The following is a 20,734-nucleotide window of genomic DNA, read 5'->3' as shown; positions in this document are numbered from 1 at the left end:
CTGCTCGCCTACAACCTACCCTCTTCGCGGCCGCCCGGGTCCTGATTGGGCGCGGCCCGGGCTCCTCGGTGCTGATTGGCGCTGCCAAGGACTCGTCACCGCTCCTTCCCGCCCCTTCGCGCAGCGTGCCGGGCCCCTGGCTAGCAAGGTAGGTGGCGCACCAGAGAGCTAGTCAAGGGCGCCTGAGATTGACCCGCGGACCCGCCATATTCCCGCCACCCGACCCCACCCCGCGGACGGGCGCGACCGAGTGCCAGTTAGGTTCCTGCGCGGTGCTCTATTGGTCTGAGAGACTGGGGAGCGTCGCCTCTTTTAGTAATTTGAGTGTAGGGTGGGACGGGGTCTCGGCATTTCCTCTGCGGAGTGCTGGGGGTGTCCAGGTTGGGGGGAGGGCGGGGGCGGGACGGTGTAGACGCCTTTGGTGAATGGAGACCCTGCTGAGACCTAGAAGTAGCTGCCATCAAAACCTTCTTCGATCTCTCCAGCTGGCTCTGCTGCAAGGTACCGAGACAGTCTCCGAGGATCAGAGTCTTAGCACTCATCTTCTCTCCGCGAACCCCACGTCGCTAGAGTGGGCCGTTGAGACATCCTTAGAGCTCAGGACACTACAGAGAGTTACGTGGGCAGGTGGCCTGTCGCAGGCTGGAAATGCGGAAGCCTCTTGGTAAAAGGGCAGCAGGATGGAGTTACTTAGGGCAGATGCCCCAGTTCGGCTAGTAGCTGTCCGACTCCCTTGACTCAAAGGTAACAGCGTGAGAAGGTGAACAGGTTTCCTGAAACCTACTTCGCACCACCCGTGAGCACCCTGGCTAAATGACCTCGAAGGACATTATTATTCTGTACCCAAAAATGAAACTGTTGCATGTCCAGTAGGGGAACCTTACACTAAATTGTTTCCTTATTTTTTTTACAGTTACATTAATACCTTAGAGACAAAAAAATACTGTAAAAAAAAATATTGATACAAAAGGAGTTGTGCTCATTCCAAGATAATGCATTTAGAAATTTTACTCTTACTGTAGCTATTTGAGCAATTGTAGATGTTCTTAATAAAAAGTGTTTCTCCAAAAAGAAAAAAATTAAGCTTTACTGGAAGCTGAAATTTAGATCTATCCCGTCCAGACTGATTTTACTCTGGGGATTCCTATTGATATTTATTTTCCCTTGAAAGCAAGTAAGGAAAAGGGGTATGTAACAGAAAATAGTATTTGAAGCTTTGTTGAGTCAGGCTTTTCTCAATGATGTGAGGAGGTATGGGGAAAGAGGTTGAACTTTCCTACTGTCTTGCTTCCATTGATTAAAAGCTTAGCTCTTCTGCTGGTTTGGGGGTTTGGGGTTTTTTTTTTCTGTTTTTGTTTTGTTTATCAAAATGTATTCTCAGGAACTCCAGCTGAGCCACTCTAATCTGGCCACTTTTCTCCATCTCTACTGCCTCTTTTCCTTCAGTACATAAACACAAGTCCATCTTCAAAAAAGCCTTGGAAAAAAAAGAGACTTTTAACTCCTCTTTCCAGATACCACCTTTCTCTTTTCAGAGCTATGATTTTGTTTAAGAGAATGGCATAAATAAGCCTGCTGTCTCCATTTCTGTGCCCACTTATCAATTCTTCCTCTTTAGAATTTTATAAATCAGTTTGTTCTACACCATTCTCTCTTCCACTTTTTTGTTTAGGCCCTAACAGTATTCTATAGCCTGACCTCCCTTCCAATCTATTATCAACAAACTGTTTTTGCTTGTGTATCTCCAGAACAAGTTGAAAAACTTTATTCCCTTTGTATATTTTTAAGTTGACCCAAAATTCTTCATCATGAGCTTGTCTTATATAAGTTAGCTTCTGCCTTTCAGACCCACCAAAACATTGAGTAGGCCCAGCAATAATTCATTAGTAAGACGGAAGTAGTACATCCAGAACTGGGTATGAACAGGATCAGAGGCACAAGTAAGCTATACCAGCAGGTGGCCTAGACATCCATATCATCTACCATTTTGGACCAAAGCCTCTCCATCAGCCCATACGTATGGCTGCATAGGAAGTGACAAAAGAGGAAAAAAAGCAAAACTTGATTTGCAGATAGGTCAGAATGGTATGTGGGTACAAGCAGAAAATGAACTATGGCTGTACTGTAGCCCTACCCTGAGGTGATCTTGAAAGACAGTGGCCAGGGAAATTCTCCCAATGAATAAATCCTCTCAGTGGTACACTTGGCCATTCCCTTTGTGTGGAAAGAAATGTAACCATAGTTAGAATATATATGGACTGGCAGTTGGCTTGGCTGGTTGACTGGGGACCTGGCAGGAGAAAGATTAGAAAGATGAAGGATGAGAAGGTCTGGGAGACAGGTATGTATTTAGATGGACTTTGTGAGTGGGCACGAAGTGTGCAGATGCCCACCCGAGAGTATCTACCAAGAAGGAGGCACTAAACAACCAAGTAGAAAGAATGACTCACCAACTGATGTCAGATGCTATCAGCCACCTCAGTACCAGCACAGTGGGCATGTGAATGGAGTAGCCATGGTAGCAGGGATGGGAGTAATGCATGGACCCAAGAGCATGGGCTCCCACTCTCAAAGGCTGATGCCACTGCTGACTGCCTAGCCTTGCAGCAATGAATCCAATGCTGAGCCCCCCAAATGGCAGTATTCCTCAAGGAGAGCAACCAGGCGCTTGACAACATTGGACACTTTCCACCCTGGAAATGGCATCAATTTATGTTGACTGGAATGACTACATTCTGGGTGTGGTTTGCCCCTTCTGTCTGTGGGGCCTCAGCCAGCACCAATATCTTCAGTGTTGATTGAGTGACCCATTGACATAGGATCCCACATAAAAATGCCATCAAACCAAAGGATCCACTGCATAGCCTTGGAAGCAGGACAGTGGCACATGACCATGGGATCCACTGGCCTTACCACAGTCTGTACCATCCGGATACCAGCAAGAACAGAAAGAAGGAATGGCCTGTGAAGGCACAGCTGAGGTTCCAGCACAGAGATGGTACCAACTAAGGATGGGATACCACCTTCTACAACACAGTGTACATTATGTCAACAGTCAATATGGTGCTATGTCCCAATAAGAATAGATAGGTCCAGGGAGCAAGGGGTGGAAGTAGGAGTGGCTTCACTTACCATTAAGCCCAGTGATCCCATTGGGTATTTCTGTCACTGCAAGTCTGAGCTTTGAGGGTTTTGAGGTCCTGGTTGCCAAAGTGGAAGTCTTTTCATCAGGGGCTATAGCAAAAATCCCACTGCACTTTATAAGTGCCACCAGGCACTTTGAGCTCTTCATGCCAAGGGACCAGCAGGCAAGAAGCAGGAGTCACCATCCTGGCAGCAGTAATTGACCCTGATTATCAGGAAGAGCCAGGGCTGCAGTTACACAGTGGGAGCAAAGAGGAAGATGTTTTTGGCATCCACACAGTCCAGCTGGCTGTCTCTTTGTTATACCCTTCCTCAATTTTGATAGTAGATACAGAAGTGCAGCAGCCAAGGCCTGAAAAGGACATGGTGACCAGGCGCTCAGCAGAGGTGCTTCCTGAGGGTGAGAAGCACCTAAAATGGATGGTAGAGGAGGAAGATAACAGTTGGGGGCTCAAGACCAGCTGTAGTGGTGGGAAATGTGACTCATCCCATTAACCATCAGCTTCCCCCAGAAAAATCAAGCTACCCCCCAAAACTTATACAAAGAATTGGATCTGAGTAGTAGGCATAAGGAATATTGGACACAATGATATGCCATCCAGGTCCACCTTCAGGACTGAAGGGCTTCTTGCCCCTTGCTACTTTGAGTATTGTTAGCGAACAGCCCTCAGTTATCAACCCTCTTCAGGAATTGCCCTCAGGTGATAGATTTCCTCACCCAAGGTAACACCTTCCTCTCTGGGGACAGCATGCATCCAATGACTGGCTGAAGCTAGCGTATAAAGGCCTGATCCCCCCACCCCAATTCAGGACAACTCGAAAGGCCATCCCAGCTTCAGAACTTCTCCCTCTAACCAAGACTACTTCCTTCCCTTCCTCCATATGTGTTGAACCTGAGAGCACCTCCAATACCACATGCTAATCTTCATCTCTGTCTGCTGCCCAGGGGACCCAACCTGAAAGAGCCTCTGTCATCACGCTCAGTAGAGTACGTCTGTCCAGAGAACTGGTACTGGAAGTCAGGTCATGGGCTCTCTCTGCCTGGAAAGTGCTATGGACACTGCATACTCCCCTCCAGATGATTTTCTCTGGTATCCCTTCGCAGATAACCTTGCCCTCTGACCTGCCCTTCCTCATGGCAGGTTCCTCATGCAGGCTCTAGGTCCTACACTGGACATCATCTCTCCTGGTTTGGGGATCTAGGCAGAAGTAGGAAGCACCAATTTATTGACTTAGCAGCATAGGTAAAAATCATTTCTCAGGCATTATACCTGAGGATAGGCATTCCCCAGAGAATTAAATGGGCCTACTATAAGTTAATTAGGCTCTGATGCCCATGCCTTGGTCCCTTTTCCCCAAGTACTTGGAAAGTAACTTGTCTGAGTCTGATGCAAACCCTGGACTCCCAACTGTCAAACAAAGCGGCGGCAGTAATTGCCTTCTCTTCCCTTCAAAATGGTATGTAACCCGAAGCTCTGTTCATCTATTATTCAGAACGGAAAGCATTGACAATATTTATCCACTTACTCATCCATATGTGCAATCTTTTCCTAACAGGCAGTTTCCCTTAATTCACAACTTAGAAACAATCCATGAAAGCATCTGTTTTTGTCCTCAAGGATAGAGCTGTATATGAAACCACCAGGCCAAAGACACCTCAGGTCAGCTCTTCCAGAACCAGATCAAAATCCCTTGGATAAAAGAGACTCATCCCAGTCCTTAAACAAGAGATTAGTGTGAGCCTAGGGCTGCTGTTGGCCATCTTCCCCACCTTTAAGGAGAGACTGCCTGGGCCCATGAGCAGACCAGAGAGAGAGAGAGAAATAGTGTTGTGACGTCATCATCTGAACACCTGGATCCAGCCAGGTCACCTTTTCAGTTATGGGAAACAATAAATTCTATTTAATTAAGATAGTTCTGTGTTAAGAGTTCTGTATCCTACAGCTTTAAGTATTCTGACACCACCTTTGCATTCCAGGACCTCATGGGTTGGGTCCATCCACCTTATCACTCCCCTCCAATGGATTATCACCAATGCTCAAAACACTCATTGTCCCCCAAAGCCTGTCCCTTTCTTTCCTGCTTTCACACCACTGATTACATTATTCTCTCATGAAAGCCTACCCATTCTTCAAGGCCCATATTAAGCCTCTCCCCCTTCATGAAGCCTTCCTGGACCATTACAGTCTCAAGGGGCATCAAGCGCCCTTGTCAGGTCTCTGCCTTATAGATTTCCTCCTTCCTGACAGCTGGACTGGAAGGCCCCTGAGGGCAAGGACTGTATGCTGTTAATAAATTTGCATCCTTCACAAAGCACATTGTGTTCATTGTATTTGGTGAGGGAACATTGCATAAGAAAACATGACCCCCTGGTCCTAATGAACTTATAATGTAAAAAACAAGATATAAAGCTTGTCAACATAATAGTGTATGTGTTCAAGTGGACATACAAATTTCTCTCACCACTCTACCACAGAGCGACTAGAAGCAAACAGGTGGGAAAGAACGAATAAGGGACAGCCTTCTCCTTTTTAAAACAAAGCCCACCTACCACCCCAAGGTTATTCCAGAGGCAACTTCCTGGCAATAGTGGTGGCACTAGAAATCTAGGTGAGAGGACCCCAAGAGGAAGGTAAAACCAAGGTGGAGGACTGAGCTACAGTGTCTAGTCAGACGTCACCATGAAGGGAAGATCCTTTACAGGGCTAGCTGCCATTTTTGCTACAGAGACAAAAAGAACAGGAAGCTTCCAAACAGGGCTGCTTACAGGCCCTGTGCCTTCAGCCCCATTCTCAGAGCCATACAAATCCTTAAATAAGATGGAACCGCAGATGTCTCTTTTAAAGTTTTTCATTACCAAACTCTTTAGACCACATTTTCCCCAAAGTGAGGAACTGATATCTTCTCAAAGTGTGTCCCTGACAGTGCTTTCACTTTGGGCACCCCATTCAAAGAGGAGACATTTTCTCCCCTCCATGCACCTCCCAACCCCCATTAAAAACGCCACTCCTGGGGCCCCTGGGTGGCTCAGTCAGTAAGCGTCTGCCTTCAGCTCAGGTCATGATCCCGGGATCAAGCCCCGCATCGGGCTCCCTGCTCTGAGGGGAGCCTGCTTCTCCCTCTCCCTCTGCAGCTCCCCCTGCTTGTGCTCGCTCGCATGCTTTCTCAAATAAATAAAATCTTAAAAAAATAAAATAAAATGCCACTCCCAAGATTTTAAGCTATTTGAAACCAAGGGCCAAAAAGTGTATTCGTTCCTTTGTCTCCCCACAGAATCTTGAGACCTATGAATTTAGTGGCTGCTGGAGTGGACATTTGTGGGTGAGATGTCAGCTGAAGATTCTCTAGTTATTTTAAGAAAACTGCTCTTCCCCAAGATGCAACCACCTCTTCCTCTGTTCCCCAAGGTTCTCTCCTTGCTGCCCTTCACACCCTGCATCTTCTCATCCGTGAGCCGCTCTAGGCCCGCACTGCTGGCTCTGCCTCCATGTCGTGAGACACCAGGCCCTGGGGGCCAAGACTGCTCTCTTCTTCCCCTTCTGCCAGCTACCAGGCCCCCACACCACTTCCCGTTTCCCATACCCTCGGACTCTTCCACGCAGTACGAGGCTGAGCTTCCTCCACACTGTCACCTGGGTCCCTCTTTTCTCAAAACCCGTCCAGGATTCCCCACTGCTTATGGTGCCTTACATGAGCCCCTCTCACCTTTCTAACCTCTTCTCTCACCACATCCTGGCCTCCAGTTGTGCTTCTGCTCTTGCTATTCCCTCAGTGGGAGTTCCCCACACCCTACCTCCAAACCCTCACTGCAAGCCTGGCTCAAGCTTCCTCCTCCACGAAGCCTTTCGTAATCGCTCAGGTCACAACCAGCCTCCCCTCTTGGCACAGCACTTTCCCCAACTGTCCATTAGACCACTTACTTCACTGCCTTTTTGTGAACAAGTCCATCTCCTGAACTAAGAATATCAAATCCTTGGAGACAGGGCCGCTGGTCATCACGTTTCTTCTCATGGGGCCTAACGGTGCCTTGTATACGTGTAACACAAGGTGCCATTTGTAAATGTCTGAAATGAAATGAGAGAGAACACATTCCTAGCTCTCAAGAAAGATGTATACTCTTCCAAAAGAACAAAAAAAGAGCACCTGAATGGGCTGCTCCTCAAAGGGAGCCCGAAGCTCTTTCACCATGATATCCACTCGGGGCCCAGTGTGTCGGCTGAAGGAAGGGAAAGTGGGTAACCATGAGAGGCACAGACACTAAAGAGCTCTTCCACAAGTTACACTCCTGGAACTGACTCACATGCCTCTCCCTGTAAGTAATCATTCCCTGTGGTTTCAAAAGAAAATGCAGCTCCTTCTGTAAGTCCTAGCTCTGAAGAAGTCTGTTTCTTCCCACACAATGGCTGGAGTTCAGAAGCAGCTTTCTCTTCCGCAGCTAACTAGCAGCTGCAGAGAAGAGCTCAGGGTTTGAAGTCAGGGACTTGGGCTGGAGGCATCTACTGCTCCTGGAAGTGGTATGGAAGTTGTCAGGATTAGGAGGGTCTTAGAGGTGAAAATGCCTTGCATGGAGTAAGCACATGCAAGTCCCCCCCCCCTTTTTTTTTAATTACACACTTCATCAATTTCTCCTGCTTCTCTAAGAGGAAGGGAACAAACCAAATCAGGGAGATTGTGACAGAAAAATGACAGGGAGCCATTGGCATTTACATTCTTATTTGTAATTTGTTTTTTTGTTTTGTTTTGCTTTTTTTTTTTTCTAGAAAAAAAAACACAACCAGGGGAGTTTATATGACAAACTATCAGTGTCAGGATGGCAGGGGAAAAGAGAAAGGCCAGAGGTATGGGGAGCTAATAAAAAGTGGGTTCTGAATCACATGGAACATCTGGGTCCTCATGAGATGACTGGTCACTTTGGCATGCGTGTTTGGTGCCCGCTCTCTTGGTCTGCCTGCTTAGATACCCACGGTCAGAGAGAGCTGGCCACACCCTGGAGATCTGCCAAAGGCAAACTCGGCTTTACAGAAAGACATAAGACTTAATTTAGCTCCTTGGCTTTGTGCTCAGGTATCATACTGCAGTCTTTCTTGCCTAAGAGAAGAGTCTGGAAGAGTGCTGAGAGTCACCCTGGGACACACTTTGGCATCACAGTGAACTCCAGACAGCCGCTCACTCATGCACAGACATGGTCTTCACCTCCCACACAGGCATCTGTCCAGACATCCCCAGGCAGACTAGCTGAAGAAGGACGAGGGACAAGACAGTCCCCTTCTAGCCACAATTCAACAGTGGTATCCATTCTCCAGTCTTGCTCTGCCTATCGCCTGTGAAAGGAAACTGGGATCCAATCTGCTTTTCAGCTCAGCACTGGACACTGATTCCAAAGAAGCTTGGCCATCTGGATCCACACTGAAGGTCTCTCAAGTTTCTCCCACTTTGTGCCCCAGATCTCAGGGCCGAGTATTCAGCCAGACCCAGAGCCATGTGTGGCAAATGGGACGGTCAGAGTGATGGCTGGGCGAGGAAGAGCCAGTAGCGTACTGCAAGACCAGAGTACATTCGAGAAGAGAAGAGGGGCATGCAGCAAGCTGTTGCCCCAAGTCACAGTCTAGGGGACACACTGAGCCTGAGGGACACAGCCAGGTCTGCTGGTCTGACAGGGTGGTTCTGACATCTCACGCAACGGGACCCCACTGGTTGCGGTTCCTGTGTGGAGAGTGGTGGGTTTCCTGCCCTGCTGTGGCTCCTGTTCCTGCACGGAGGCCAGGTTACATCTCAGTGCCACCGTCCTGAGGAGCACCACGCTGGCCAGCCAGCCAGGCCACCGTCCTCGGCCCCTCGGGGCCGACTGACAGGGCTCCGGGTTCCACAGGAAGGGCCCAGGGAGCCAGGTCCCTGTGGGGGAGGGAGCAAGGGAAGAGGCTGCATTCTGCTGGGAGAGATTCAGGGAGGAGCTGCCTGGGGGGGAGCTGTGGCCCAAAACACTGCTGAGCCAAAAGGAATGGGCTACATGTCTGAAAAAATGACAAAGTCTTGTCGCTAGTTTAAAAAGAGTATTGTTGCTGTTGGTTGGTTTTGCTTTTTCCTTTTAAAACCACTCACATTTTAAAAGGTGAAGGGACTAGGGAGACTTGCTCCCCCCCCAATCTGATCCTTTATGGGCACCAGGGGGCCTCAGGCCCATACCAGCTGCTACTTTCCCTGCCTGGGCTCCAGCCACCCAAGCAAGGGCAGGGCGGGGAGAGCGCCGCTCTGCTTCCCGACAGCAATTCCTTCTTCCCGTAAAACCAGAACACACGTGATGGGAAGTCCAAAGACTAAAGTGCAGAGAATTCCATGGAGCGGGCGGCCCGGGGCTGCGGCACTCCAAGTAGGAATGGGGGGTGGGGATCAGTCCAGGGCTAGAGCAGTGGGACAAACACTGACTTTTATGAAGTGAGCCTACAGGGCCCAGTCCCCTTTCCCTTTGGACCTGCTGACACTTCTGTCTGGGAGTGGCCATCGTCAGCAGCTCCCCAGGGAAAGTCCCAGTCTCAAAGCTATGGCCCATGAAGGGAGAAAACTTGTATGGCCATCCCTGGTTGGTAATGACTAGTGACCGCGAAGGGACAGGAAGGTGACAAGAGGGGGAAACAGTGCATTATATAAAATCAGTGAATCCCAGGTTTCGAGAGCAGGGATACATGAACAACCCTAAAGGCAGAGTCTCTCCTGGGAAGGTTTGGTGAAATGGTCAGGATCCTACCAGTGAGGCCTGCTGGGGAGAGGAGCTCCTCTGGGTATGAGAGGCGCTGCAGAGTGGGGAGGGGCTGCCGCAGAAGAAAGCCCTGGGCTGCCATTAGGGTGTGTAGGCCGGGGGCGGCTGGAATTGGTTGATGACCTCATACTCTGCTGGGTAGGGCTCGTTCTCCTCCATCTCGGAGAGCAGCTCCAGGGCCTGCTCCTCCTCCTCCGTGGGGTAGTGGCGCAGGAGGTTGGCTGCTGTGGCCAGGATTGAGGCTCCACCAGCTCCTGCCACCAGGTAGAAACTAACAGCGAAGGTGACATAGACCTGGGAACCATGGTACTTCTTATGTTGCTGCTGCTGGGCCAGGATGAGTTCAGAAGCCCAGTAGGAAAAGCCGATGACGGTGGCACACTGCAGGACTGGGGGACAGACAGACAGCAGAGAAGGGGAGTTAGTAGGCACCTTGCAGCCAGGATGCTTAAAGAACCAACTGAGCCTCTCTCCCCAAACCCCATTCTCAGAGAACCTGCCTGGTCCCAGACATTGTGATGGGGAGCTCTCTTCGCCATGGGATTCTCGGGCGGGGGCAGGGGCTAGGGCCAGATGCCTGACTCCTTCTGGGCCACAGTCTCTCTGTCTCAAGAATTTGGAATTGGGATACCAAGCTGCTAGAAGTCCCTGGGTGCTTGAAAGGGACAGACCAGGTCATGCAGTTTGGGGGCTGGGGTTGGCACCACCACAGGTCAAATCAACACACCAGCCCAGTCAGGAGTGAGAGGAGAAGCTGCATCTAAGCAGAGGAAGGTGGTGTGCAGACAAGCGGGAAGGAGAGAATCCGATGAGACCATGCATTCCAGGGGGAGGCACAGTGAGACACCGTGGTTCCTTCCCCGCTCGTTCTGGGCCCGATGAGCCCAGCTGAGCTCCAGCTGCAGTTCTTAGAGAGCACTGAGATTTCTTGTGGAATACTAACAATATTCCCCCTTTACAGCTGGGCTGAGTGGGTTTGTGGTCCTGGCAGGCGTACGTGCAAATGAAAGCAGCAAGCTGCTATCACAGTCCATTGCTTTGTGAAAGGCTAGAGCTGAAATGAGCATCTGGAATGGCGTCCGCTCACAGAAGCCCCTTCGTCCCCACCTGCAACTGCAGACAGGACGCCTCCGCCCTGCGGCAGTTCCTTCCCCAAGGCGAGCAGGCCCACGCTTACCTGTGAGGATGTGGGCGAAGGCATAGCGACGGGTGATCTTCAGAGCTGGATGCTTAGGCCCAAAGACATCTAGGAGGAACGCAGAGAGACTACACAGGATGCCCAGGAAGCAGAAGGCGGCGATGACCCGCAGGAGCAGTACCGTCTGGGGATTCATGCAGAAATCTGTAGGGGGAGAACCAAATCTTCAGGGCCCCAAGTGACACCCTGGTGCAGGAAGTCCTCCTGCCGGGAAGAGCTGGTCCCCCTCCACCACAGTCCTGGGGAACCAGGAGAGTACTGGGAGGCGCAGTCTCAGCTCCTGCTCCCAGCTGGCCTGCAGAGGAGACGAACCGCAGACAGGTTCCAATGTGCTTTGAGTCCTTCTTCCCTTTCCAACAGAATCACTCTAAGTGCAGGGCTCCACTTCCTTGTCCTTGCCACCCTCCGCTAACCATATGTAAAGACCCTGACCATTAGCCTGACACATTAGCCCACTCTGCTAAAGCGTGCTTTAGGCTGGCAGGAAAAGCCCATGGACTTCTGATCTGAGACAGCCACAGAGGCTGATTAATGCTGATTGTCTATCCAGTCACTCATTCAGTCCCTTGTTCAGAAAGAAGTTGAAGCAGTTTACAGGAACACAGAATTAAAAGTGCTGAATAAATTCGGAAATATGGTAGACTAGACTGTCACATTTATTTCTGCTCTCCCTCCCTGCACCCTACTAAAACAAAAGGAAAAAGAAATTAAGGCATAAACCCACACAAAGAGAAAAGGGTCAAAACAAAATTCTGGAAATTAGAAACTAAAAGGAGTTGGACCTACTTAGAACAGACTCAATGGACTAGATAAGCCCAAGTATAAGCCAAAAGTGGGAAAAGCTAAGAAGTGACTAGTTTACACCACAGAAGCCTGACAGACTCAGAAATTGACAGCCCCCAATACCTTCTAAAGTGAGGGTGAAGCCATTGAGGGGTGCATGCCCTACCACAATGAGGGAGTGAACCAAGAAAAAGGAAGATGTTCAAACAGGTGACCCAACATTCAGAGTGTCCCCAGAGTCAAGAAGAAGGGAGGTCCCAGGATGACAACCGTACACCAGACACATAGAGCAAACTTCTAAGACTTTTAACACCTTCTTCTTTTTTTTAAAGATTTTATTTATTTGACAGAGAGAGACACAGCGAGAGAGGGAACACAAGCCGGAGGTGTGGGAGAGGGAGAAGCAGGCTTCCCGCGGAGCAGGGAGCCCAATGCGGGGCTCAATTCCAGGACCCCGGGATCATGACCCGAGCCGAAGGCAGATGCCCAACAACTGAGCCACCCAAGTGCCCCCACCTTCTTCTTTTTTAAAAGAAAATTCAACTAGATAGACAATACTATCGGTCCCGTTTCATATCTATGTAAACTACTAGCGCTCCCAGAAACACACAGAATAAAGGCTGATCCAAAAAGAAACCATTTTAAGCTTTGATAAAGAGAAATGGGCCTTAACTTCCTCTCTTTTCTCTAGTCCAGCCATGGGCAAGTTCTTTCATTTAGGCCATGGGTTGTCAACTGATTTAGGAAAATTTGGAAAGGGCTGGCAATACTTGGACTATAGGCTCCTTTCCTGAGTCCTGATCTCAGGTTGAGAGGCTCTGGGATCATGGTCATCACTCTAGTGGGCATGAAAATCACAGGGGTGCTGGCTGAGAGCATGTTTCCAGGCCCCGCAGATTCTGAGCTCTTGGCCTGAAGCAGGGCCTAGGAATCTGGATTTTAGCAAGCAGCCCATGGTAATTCCCATGCAGGTGGGCCAAGCCCTACGTTCCAAGAAACACTGATCCTGGACCTAGAAGAAAGCAGACTGTTGAAGAAAAGTCCAAGAACCTAGAGACGGGACCTGAACGTCACAAAGCAGACTCAAACCAATGGACACTGACATCACTGGGTCTTGGGCAGAGAGTCTGGCCTCCCATACTGAAGAACCAGACCAGATATCAAGAGACTCTGGGACTGGGATGCCTGGGTGGCTCAGTTGGTTAAGCGACTGCCTTCGGTGCAGGTCATGATCCTGGAGTCCCGGGATCGAGTCCCACATCGGGCTCCCTGCTCGGCAGGGAGTCTGCTTCTCCCTCTGACCCTCCCCCCTCTCATGCTCTCTCTCTCTCATTCTCTCTCTCAAATAAATAAATAAAAATATTAAAAAAAAAAAAAAGAGAGAGACTCTGGGACTTTGTGACGGCATGCATTCCCTGCCTCAGGCTCATAATTCACCAGGCAGATGTTGGCTGAGCCCACACAAGACTCATATGCCTTGATCTGGCTGCAGGTCATCCATTAAGCTGCCCCAGAACTATCTGTCACTCTCTTGTCAGCTAATCATCTGTTTGGGGCCCAGTCATCCAGCCTGAGAAATCGTCTGCAGCCAAGAGGCTCACCTGTGCGTTAGCTCTGCCAGCAGCCAGGGCCAGGCTTCACTTAACCCAGCCCTGCAGAGCCTAAGACAGCTGGCCTGGAGGAGTCTAGAAACCCACAGGCCTCACTGAAAGAAAAGCCCCTGGAGGCAGACACGGTTTCCTGCCTTTATTTGTATATTGTTAAAAGCTCACCTTGGGCTCCACATGGCATGTAGCAGGGACGGGGCAGGACACGTTTTCTAGTGCATCCAAGAATAACCTGAGAGCGGTGTAAGGGCTTACATCACTCTGCGTTGCAGCAGGCTGTGTTCTGATTCCAGCAGCGTCACTTAATGTGGCCAGGTACTCTGAGTGGTGCTTTAATGGTGGTTCTTAAAAATCAACTAAATTTTAACAATTACCTTTTTTTCCCCCAAAGATTTATTTATTTATGAGAGAGAGAGTGTGCATGCATCGGGGGGAGGGGCAGAGGGAGAGAGAGTCCCAAGCAGACTCTGCACGGAGCGTGGAGCCCAATGTGGGGCCGATCTCAGGACCCTGAGATCACAACCTGAGCTGAAACCAAGAATAGGAGGTAAACCCACTGCACCTCCCAGGCACCCCAACAGTTAGTTTTAAAGGACAAAAGTAGGGCGCCTGGGTGGCTCAGTCGGTTAAGCGACTGCCTTCGGCTCAGGTCATGATCCTGGAGTACCAGGATCGAGTCCCATATCAGGCTCCCTGCTCTGCTGGGAGTCTGCTTCTCCCTCTGACCCTCCCCCTTCTCATGCTCTCTCTCTCTCTCTAATAAATAAAATAAAATATTTAAAAAAAAAAAAAAAAAAAAAAAAAAAAAAAAAAGGACAAAAGTAGTACAGTAGGGCTTCAGACACTTTCTTCAGCTGCAGAGCGAGTACAGGATGTTCATTACCATCCTTAAAAATGTACATTAATTATATATACTCCTATGTGTCTTATGTTTCGTAATACACTTATTTCAATAAGGAAAACTTGCACATGATAAAAAGCTTCAGGGAGGACATTCCTCCCTTTCCAAATGTCCAACTGCCCCTCCCAGGAGACAAACGTTGTTGGTCCTTTCTGGTGTACCCCTCCAGGAATAGCCTGTGCACACAGGTCAAATGTTATTTCAGTTGGGGCACCTGGCTGGCTTAGTCAGTACAGTGTGTGATTCTTGATTTCAGGGTCGTGAGTTCAAGCCCCACATTGGGCGTGGAGCCTACTTAAAAAAAAAAAAAAAAAGATGTTATTTTAGTTAAGCCTCACTCCACTCTGGGGGATTCATCACAAAGCTCAGATGAGGACTCAGAGAGTCCAGGAGGTTAAGTGACTTCCGCCAGGTCACAAAGCAGAGTTAAGACGCCAAACCCACATCAGCCTCCCTGGCATCATGATGCTCGGAATCACCAAGCACCAGAGTTAGCTGTTTCATTTTTCCCTGATGGATATAATCAATCAAATCCTAAAGAGCTGTATTTGAATGAAGGGTCAAAAGTTAACATGAATGCTGTCAGAGTCATCCTCAGAGCCAGCAGCTGCTGAGCTCACTAAGGCGCTGGAAGCATGAAACCTATTCTAGGCAAGAAAGGTTGGGATCATTAAGCCATGAAAAGTGCTTACGCTGGGAATTACTGGGCAAAACCTGCTTGGTGTGGTCTAGGCTTCTGCAGCCATCAGAATCTGGCTCTTAGAAGCAGTGGGAACACCAGAAAGGCACCAGACTTGGCAACAAATCCTAGACGGACCACAAACTATGTCACCTTGAGCAAGTCACTTAACTGCCCTGCTCTCTCATCCAGCAAATGAAAGCTGTAACACCTGCTCCCCGTACACAGGGGTGTGCTGATAGTCAACTCACAGCACGCCAGGCATGAGCCCGTACTGCCTGCCACTAGCCCACTCCCTTGGCACGGGGCTGGAACAGCTGGACCACAGCTGCGTCATCCCTGGTGTGCCTGTCCTCCTTCTGCTGCTACTTCGTCTGCACACCTCAGCCAGTGTGGGCCGGGGAAAGAGCCCATTAAAGCCAGACTAAGAATCTGCCCCACCAGAGTGATGATGTGGTACAGAGACGGAGCTTTTGACCCAAAATTCAAATGGGTTTTGTTTCGACATGACTGCCTTTCTCCACTCCAAAGCTGTGAGTGAACCCTCAGGCTTGGTGGGGAAGCCAAATACAAACTTCCCTTGGAGTGATGCTTATAGATACCCCAGGGGTCTGCCTCACGTCCCAGTTAGCCTCTCATCAGAGGGTCTCAGAGCCCACAGAGAAGCCAGGCAGAGTTATCCCAGACACGCTCAGAACCCAGCTCTGACTCTCCTAGGGTCAGGATCTCCATGTCTCTCTCTTCCCCCTGCCAGACATCAGTATGGCAGGGAGAGCAGAATATCCCCCACCTGGAGGGCTGCTAAAGGGAAACAAAATCCCCAAGTGTTACATATGTATTATTTTATTTGTGGAAAGAAATGGCACACGGGGCAGGGTCCTAATTTTAAGTTCAAACAAGTGGTGCAGTGTACTACACTCTGGTAAGACAGAGAACACATCCTATTCTCCAGTTGTGCTGTGTATTTTGGTAATTATTGCTGACTGTCCCCTCCAGTCACCAGGGAAGAAGGCAGCTGCTGTGTAATAGGATCCCAAGGAATTGACTTTGCCCAAGGTCACTGGTGAGTCACTGGGCTGGATTTGTTTTGAAGGCCCTGGCTCTTCCTGTCTACTGGCCCATTGCTCTCACCCCCTGCTGACCCAAACAGGCTGCAGGCAGGAAGGGTAAAGTGGCTTCTGGACAGTTCCCCTCTTCTGTCTCATCTTCCCTCCCCTTGCCCCTCACTGGAGTCCCTGTGAGTTAGAGCCCTTCCCCATGGCCCAAATCCTTCTCAGCGCTCATCCATCCCACCTGCCTAGCCCACTGTGACTTTTTGGCTTCCAGACAGGTTTCTGACACAGGATTCCAACAGGGCCCTCTAGTGCCTGGCTGGGTATCACCCCAGATACCAGCGCCTAGGAGAGCTGCCTCTGGGGACAGGCCGGGCCGGGCAGGTGTTCGAAGCGACAGCGGCAGTAGTCACCACCCAGCAGGCACCCTGGCCCTTCCTGGAAGGGCCTTGCATTTCCAGTGGCTTGTTGTCAACTGTGATTCATTGACTTCAAAACCCAAACTTCCTCATTCTCCAAAGATGCTTCCCTTTGCTGGCCACACTTGACGGAGAGGGACTGGGGCTCAGGAGGAACGATTATCTGCCCCCCCCGCCCCCCTCTTCCCCCCCCCCCCCCCCCCCCCGCTTGGGGCCACTAGCAGTCTGAGCATATCTCTGGACCTGGGCCTGGGGTGAGGAGCTGTGTGAGAAGCAGGCACCCCCTAGGGAGCGGAAGAATTCAGGACCAAATCTTGTGAGCCAGCATTTGCTAAAGCCTCCTGGGGCTCAGCATATGACAGCAGGAGGGTGAGCGGCTTTGCCTCAGGCTCACCAACTTGAGCCAGAATACTGGGGCAATGAGGGCTAAGAAGCACAGCTTTGGCTGGGCTTGTGAGAAAAACTCCACTAGGATGGGGAAATACTAAGCCTTGGGCAACTCTGACAGAAGGAAAAAGAAACCTAGGGTGCGCTAAGGTGCGATGGTGAGAGTGGGGTCCCCAGCGCGCACACCAGCTGTGCCTCCAAGCCCGTGGTACCTGACCTCCCCGAGCCTGCGACCTCGGTGGAGCGGAGGTGGGGACGGCACCTACCAAATAAAGATATTCAGGAGAAACTAAAGCCAGACATGGGGTGTCAGGCAGGGGGCTGAGAAACAGGAAGGCACTGCTCCAAGGCCTGCCAGCCCTGTCCACCCCCCTTCACCTGCTGAGACTTGATAAGGTCTGTTTTCCCTCCGGTAGCATCTATTGCCATCAGATCTGTGCCCCGAAGCTCTGCTCCCTCCCGAAATAGAGAATATCCCAGGCTTCCATCTTAGGACATGGGTGAGGCCCTAAGGATCAACATAGTCGCACAGAACAGCCCATGTCTAAAGGCCCACTGAGTAGCAAAACCCAACAGGTACAGAGTAAAGGAAGAAGAGAAGCAATCGGGGACCTCCTAATTCCTTGCCTTCTTCTGTGATAGTCTGTGATAGTTTTGTGATAGTCTGTCACCTCTCTTATTAATGGACACCCGTGTGTTCCTAGCTTGCAATAGCCAAGAAGATGGCCACAGAAAAGCAGGTTGAAACTATCCATGAATTGGGGCGCCTGGGTGGCTTAGTCAGTCGAGCGTCTGACTCTTGGTTTTGGATCAGGTCATGACCTCAGGTGGTGGGCCCGAGCGCCGTGTTGGGCTCCACACTCAGTGCGAAGCCTGCTTGTCCCTCTCCCTCTGCCCCTCTCCCCCCTCAAATAAATAAAATCTTTAAAAAAACACACACAAAAAAGCTATCCATGGGTTAAGATCCCTAAACACATGAGTAAATGTAATGTAAAGATCAAGGCAACATGCTTTATAAAAAACAAAATCTGGCTTAAAAAATTTCTTAAAAAGGGCAAATATATACATAAACAAAGGAGAACCTGCATGAAGAATTTATTTTTATTTTTCAAATGCCTTTGACAAGGATGCACTCCAAAGTGGAATCCTCCTGAAATCATTCTCTACGACACTGAAGTAAAGCAAAGGTTAAAAAGCATACGACACAGCATCATTTTATATTGGAGTCAACAGATGTGAGTAGCCTCAGCTCTGCCCCCAGCTCTGTGGCCCTGGAGAGGTCACTTCACTTCTCCAAGCCACAGCTTCCTGGACCTCCAAACTAAGAACATGGGATCAGAGTGCCTCTCCCTCCAACACACGAATTTTGTGAGCCTCCCCAGGAATGATTTGAAAGGGAGAAGCACCATAAACTCTCTCCCGGTTTGTAGGTGATACCACGTTCTTGAAACACTGAAACTGCAGGGGATCGAGGGCAAAGACCTGGATAGGGTGGTGGAAAGGCAGCAGCTATGCTCCAAAGAAGGCAACGTGCTGAGGGAAAAACCATCCAGACTCCACGCAAGCTTGATGGCCTTTCTGCCACCAGCTACAGGCAGACAAAAGCTGCATGTCACAAGGCCGCCATCATCGTGTGTATAACTTGGGTCTTAATGAGCCAAACCAGCAAAGGCCACCATCATGGTGAAATCTGGAAATAAACTAGACACTCCCATCCTGTTCTCTACAAAACTACCCTAAAGCCTTAAAAACTCAAAGAGAGATGCAAAACAGCAAGAGAACTCTTAGAGAAAGACAACATTAGGCTACAAGCTTAGGGTTTTTCAGACCAGACCTGCAGAAGTGGTATATAATCCAAAGCACAGAAGGGAATTTGACCTTTTCCTCAAATCCCAGTGCCTGAATCCTTAAAGAGGCAATGTGAAGATACCTAATGCTTCTGATACATGCGGCAGTAAACATCTGGAATGCATCACAGCCCAGGGGTGGTCCAGGGACAAAATATGAAAACCTTCATAAATGGCTCAAAAGACCTTGGGGGTGACAAACTGTGCTGTTAGTAAAGGCTTCTTGGGGTCCTCTGACCATTTTTTGGGTAGAAGCCAGGCATGTGCAGTCCTGCCCTCACACCACACAGCCTTTCCTCTCATTACTGGAAACAGGGCTGGGCAGGATGACCTATGGGGCTCCCTGGAACAGCCCCCCACTCCCACTCCCACCCCCATATTGGCCCCCTCTGTGCCCAGTAAAGAGAACAGTCCCTTTCTCCTTTGCTCTGCCTGCCTGTCTAGGAAGCAGGATGACGAACAAAGCAACCTTACCACAGTCAAGACCACTTGTAAAGGTTCCAAGAATCAAATTCCAATTGTTTTACTGACTGGCAATGAAACTGACTTCTGGTTATCGAAAATGCCATAGACTCCCTTTTTCTCTAGCAAAAACCCAATTATAGCAGAACTCCAAAATATCTTTTAAAATCTAGCCACATGAAAAGTTCCTCTTCCTCCCTTCAACAGGCTGCCCTAAAGAAACCTTCCTATATCCCATGGGTTCCTTGGAAGGGGGCAGCTAATTGTGATGCCTAGCACCCTTATCTGTTCTCGATATACAGCGCCCTTCCTCCGGCAGAATCCGAAAATAGCAGCAGTCCAGATTAGCATGGCGTGAGAAGTAGGTGCCTGGCTGAATAACATCAGAATTAATGAGGGGCCAGACCCCAAACAGAGCCACCTGGTGGGCATGAACACCAGGCAGGAATGGGGTTGTTTCCTTCAAGCCAAGTGCCTGCCCCTGGCTATCTCTGCTCCAGCCCGCATCACATTCCGCTCTCAGACAAGGAGGCTCTATCGCTCAGAAAGAAGAGGGCCGGCGCGCAGCGCCCTCACCTTTCAGCAGGTCCGGGTGCACGTAGCCCAGCACGTCGGAGACCCCCAGCTCCTGGCGGGAACAGGTGCCACCGTGGATGTGCAGCCAGGCAGGCTCCGCGAGGGCAGTGCACAGCGCCGTGATGGACAGGGCACCCGGCAGAGCCGAGGCCAGGCTACGCTCCGGCTGCTTGGGCAGAGCGCTGCCTCCCGGGCTCCTCCGCCGGCGCCCGCCGGGCAGCCCTGCGCCTCCGGGGGCGTACATGCCCGGGGCCGCCCGCCGTCGCTCCGAGGTCAATGCTGGTCGCCGCGGACCTCCGCAGGGCGCGCTGAGCCTGCCTGTCCCGGGGAGGAGAGCAAGGCGCTGGGTTCACAGAAGGGGAGACCGACACAGCGCTGTCAGGGCCCACACCTGAGAATAGGGGGTGGGACCTGGGGCCAAGCACAGACAGGAGGGCTGCAGGGAGTCGGGGGGGCGGGAGGGGACGGGGTCCCTGGAATGGCGCTGCGGAGGTGCGGAACAGGGACCCGGAGAGTGGGAGCTCCGGTATCGGCTTACCGATGCGAGAGACACCCGGCTCCAGAGTCTCGGCCAGAGAGTGCCGGGGGGTCGAGGACCAGACTGGGCCGCGGGGATCGGGAATTCGGGACTGGGAACAGTGTTCTGGGGTGCGACCTGTAGCTAGAAAGGACCCTTCCCCACACCGACCCCTGTTCCTCACCGGTCAGCAGGCCTCAGGGCCGGTATGGCGCCGCTCCGTTCCGTCACGGGCTCCGCAGCTGCCTGGGGCAGAGCGATCCCAGGCCCTAAACCCGCAACGCCCGGACCGACCCGGGCCCTATCCACTTCCGGCCTCCTACACCTCTGCCTCCGCCTCCTCCGGCACCCCGCCCCGTCCCCCTCGCGCGTCACAGCCTGGGCGCGCCGCCGGCTCCCTGCGCAGGG

The 20,734-nt window shown here is 50.7% G+C and overlaps 1 protein-coding gene and 1 long non-coding RNA gene across 3 annotated transcripts; one reads left to right on the top strand and one right to left on the bottom strand.

Moving 5' to 3' along the window:
- Positions 1-12: 12 nt before the first annotated feature.
- Positions 13-5,460, top strand: LOC118524634 (uncharacterized). Its single transcript, XR_004911752.2, has 2 exons — positions 13-148; positions 486-5,460. It is a non-coding gene; the product is annotated as an uncharacterized LOC118524634 (long non-coding RNA).
- A 2,380-nt stretch (positions 5,461-7,840) lies between these two features.
- On the bottom strand, positions 7,841-20,676 carry TMEM127 (transmembrane protein 127). Of its 2 annotated transcripts, none has more exons than XM_078056254.1 (4): positions 20,511-20,676; positions 19,810-20,152; positions 11,076-11,240; positions 7,841-10,287 (listed from the first exon to the last, which is right to left on the bottom strand). In XM_078056254.1, exons 2-4 carry the CDS (start codon positions 20,051-20,053, stop codon positions 9,980-9,982), a joined length of 717 nt encoding a protein of 238 aa, XP_077912380.1. In that variant the 5' UTR covers positions 20,054-20,152; positions 20,511-20,676; the 3' UTR covers positions 7,841-9,979. The 2 variants fall into 2 exon arrangements, with proteins under 2 accessions (XP_077912380.1, XP_077912379.1); XM_078056253.1 differs by having other exon boundaries at positions 19,810-20,127; positions 20,511-20,675.
- Between the last annotated feature and the right edge of the window lie 58 nt (positions 20,677-20,734).

The sequence above is a fragment of the Halichoerus grypus genome, chromosome 10, assembly GCF_964656455.1.
Source record: "Halichoerus grypus chromosome 10, mHalGry1.hap1.1, whole genome shotgun sequence".
NCBI lineage: Eukaryota > Metazoa > Chordata > Mammalia > Carnivora > Phocidae > Halichoerus > Halichoerus grypus.
Note: the sequence above shows the minus strand (reverse complement) of the source record. Positions and strands in the feature narration are given on the sequence as shown.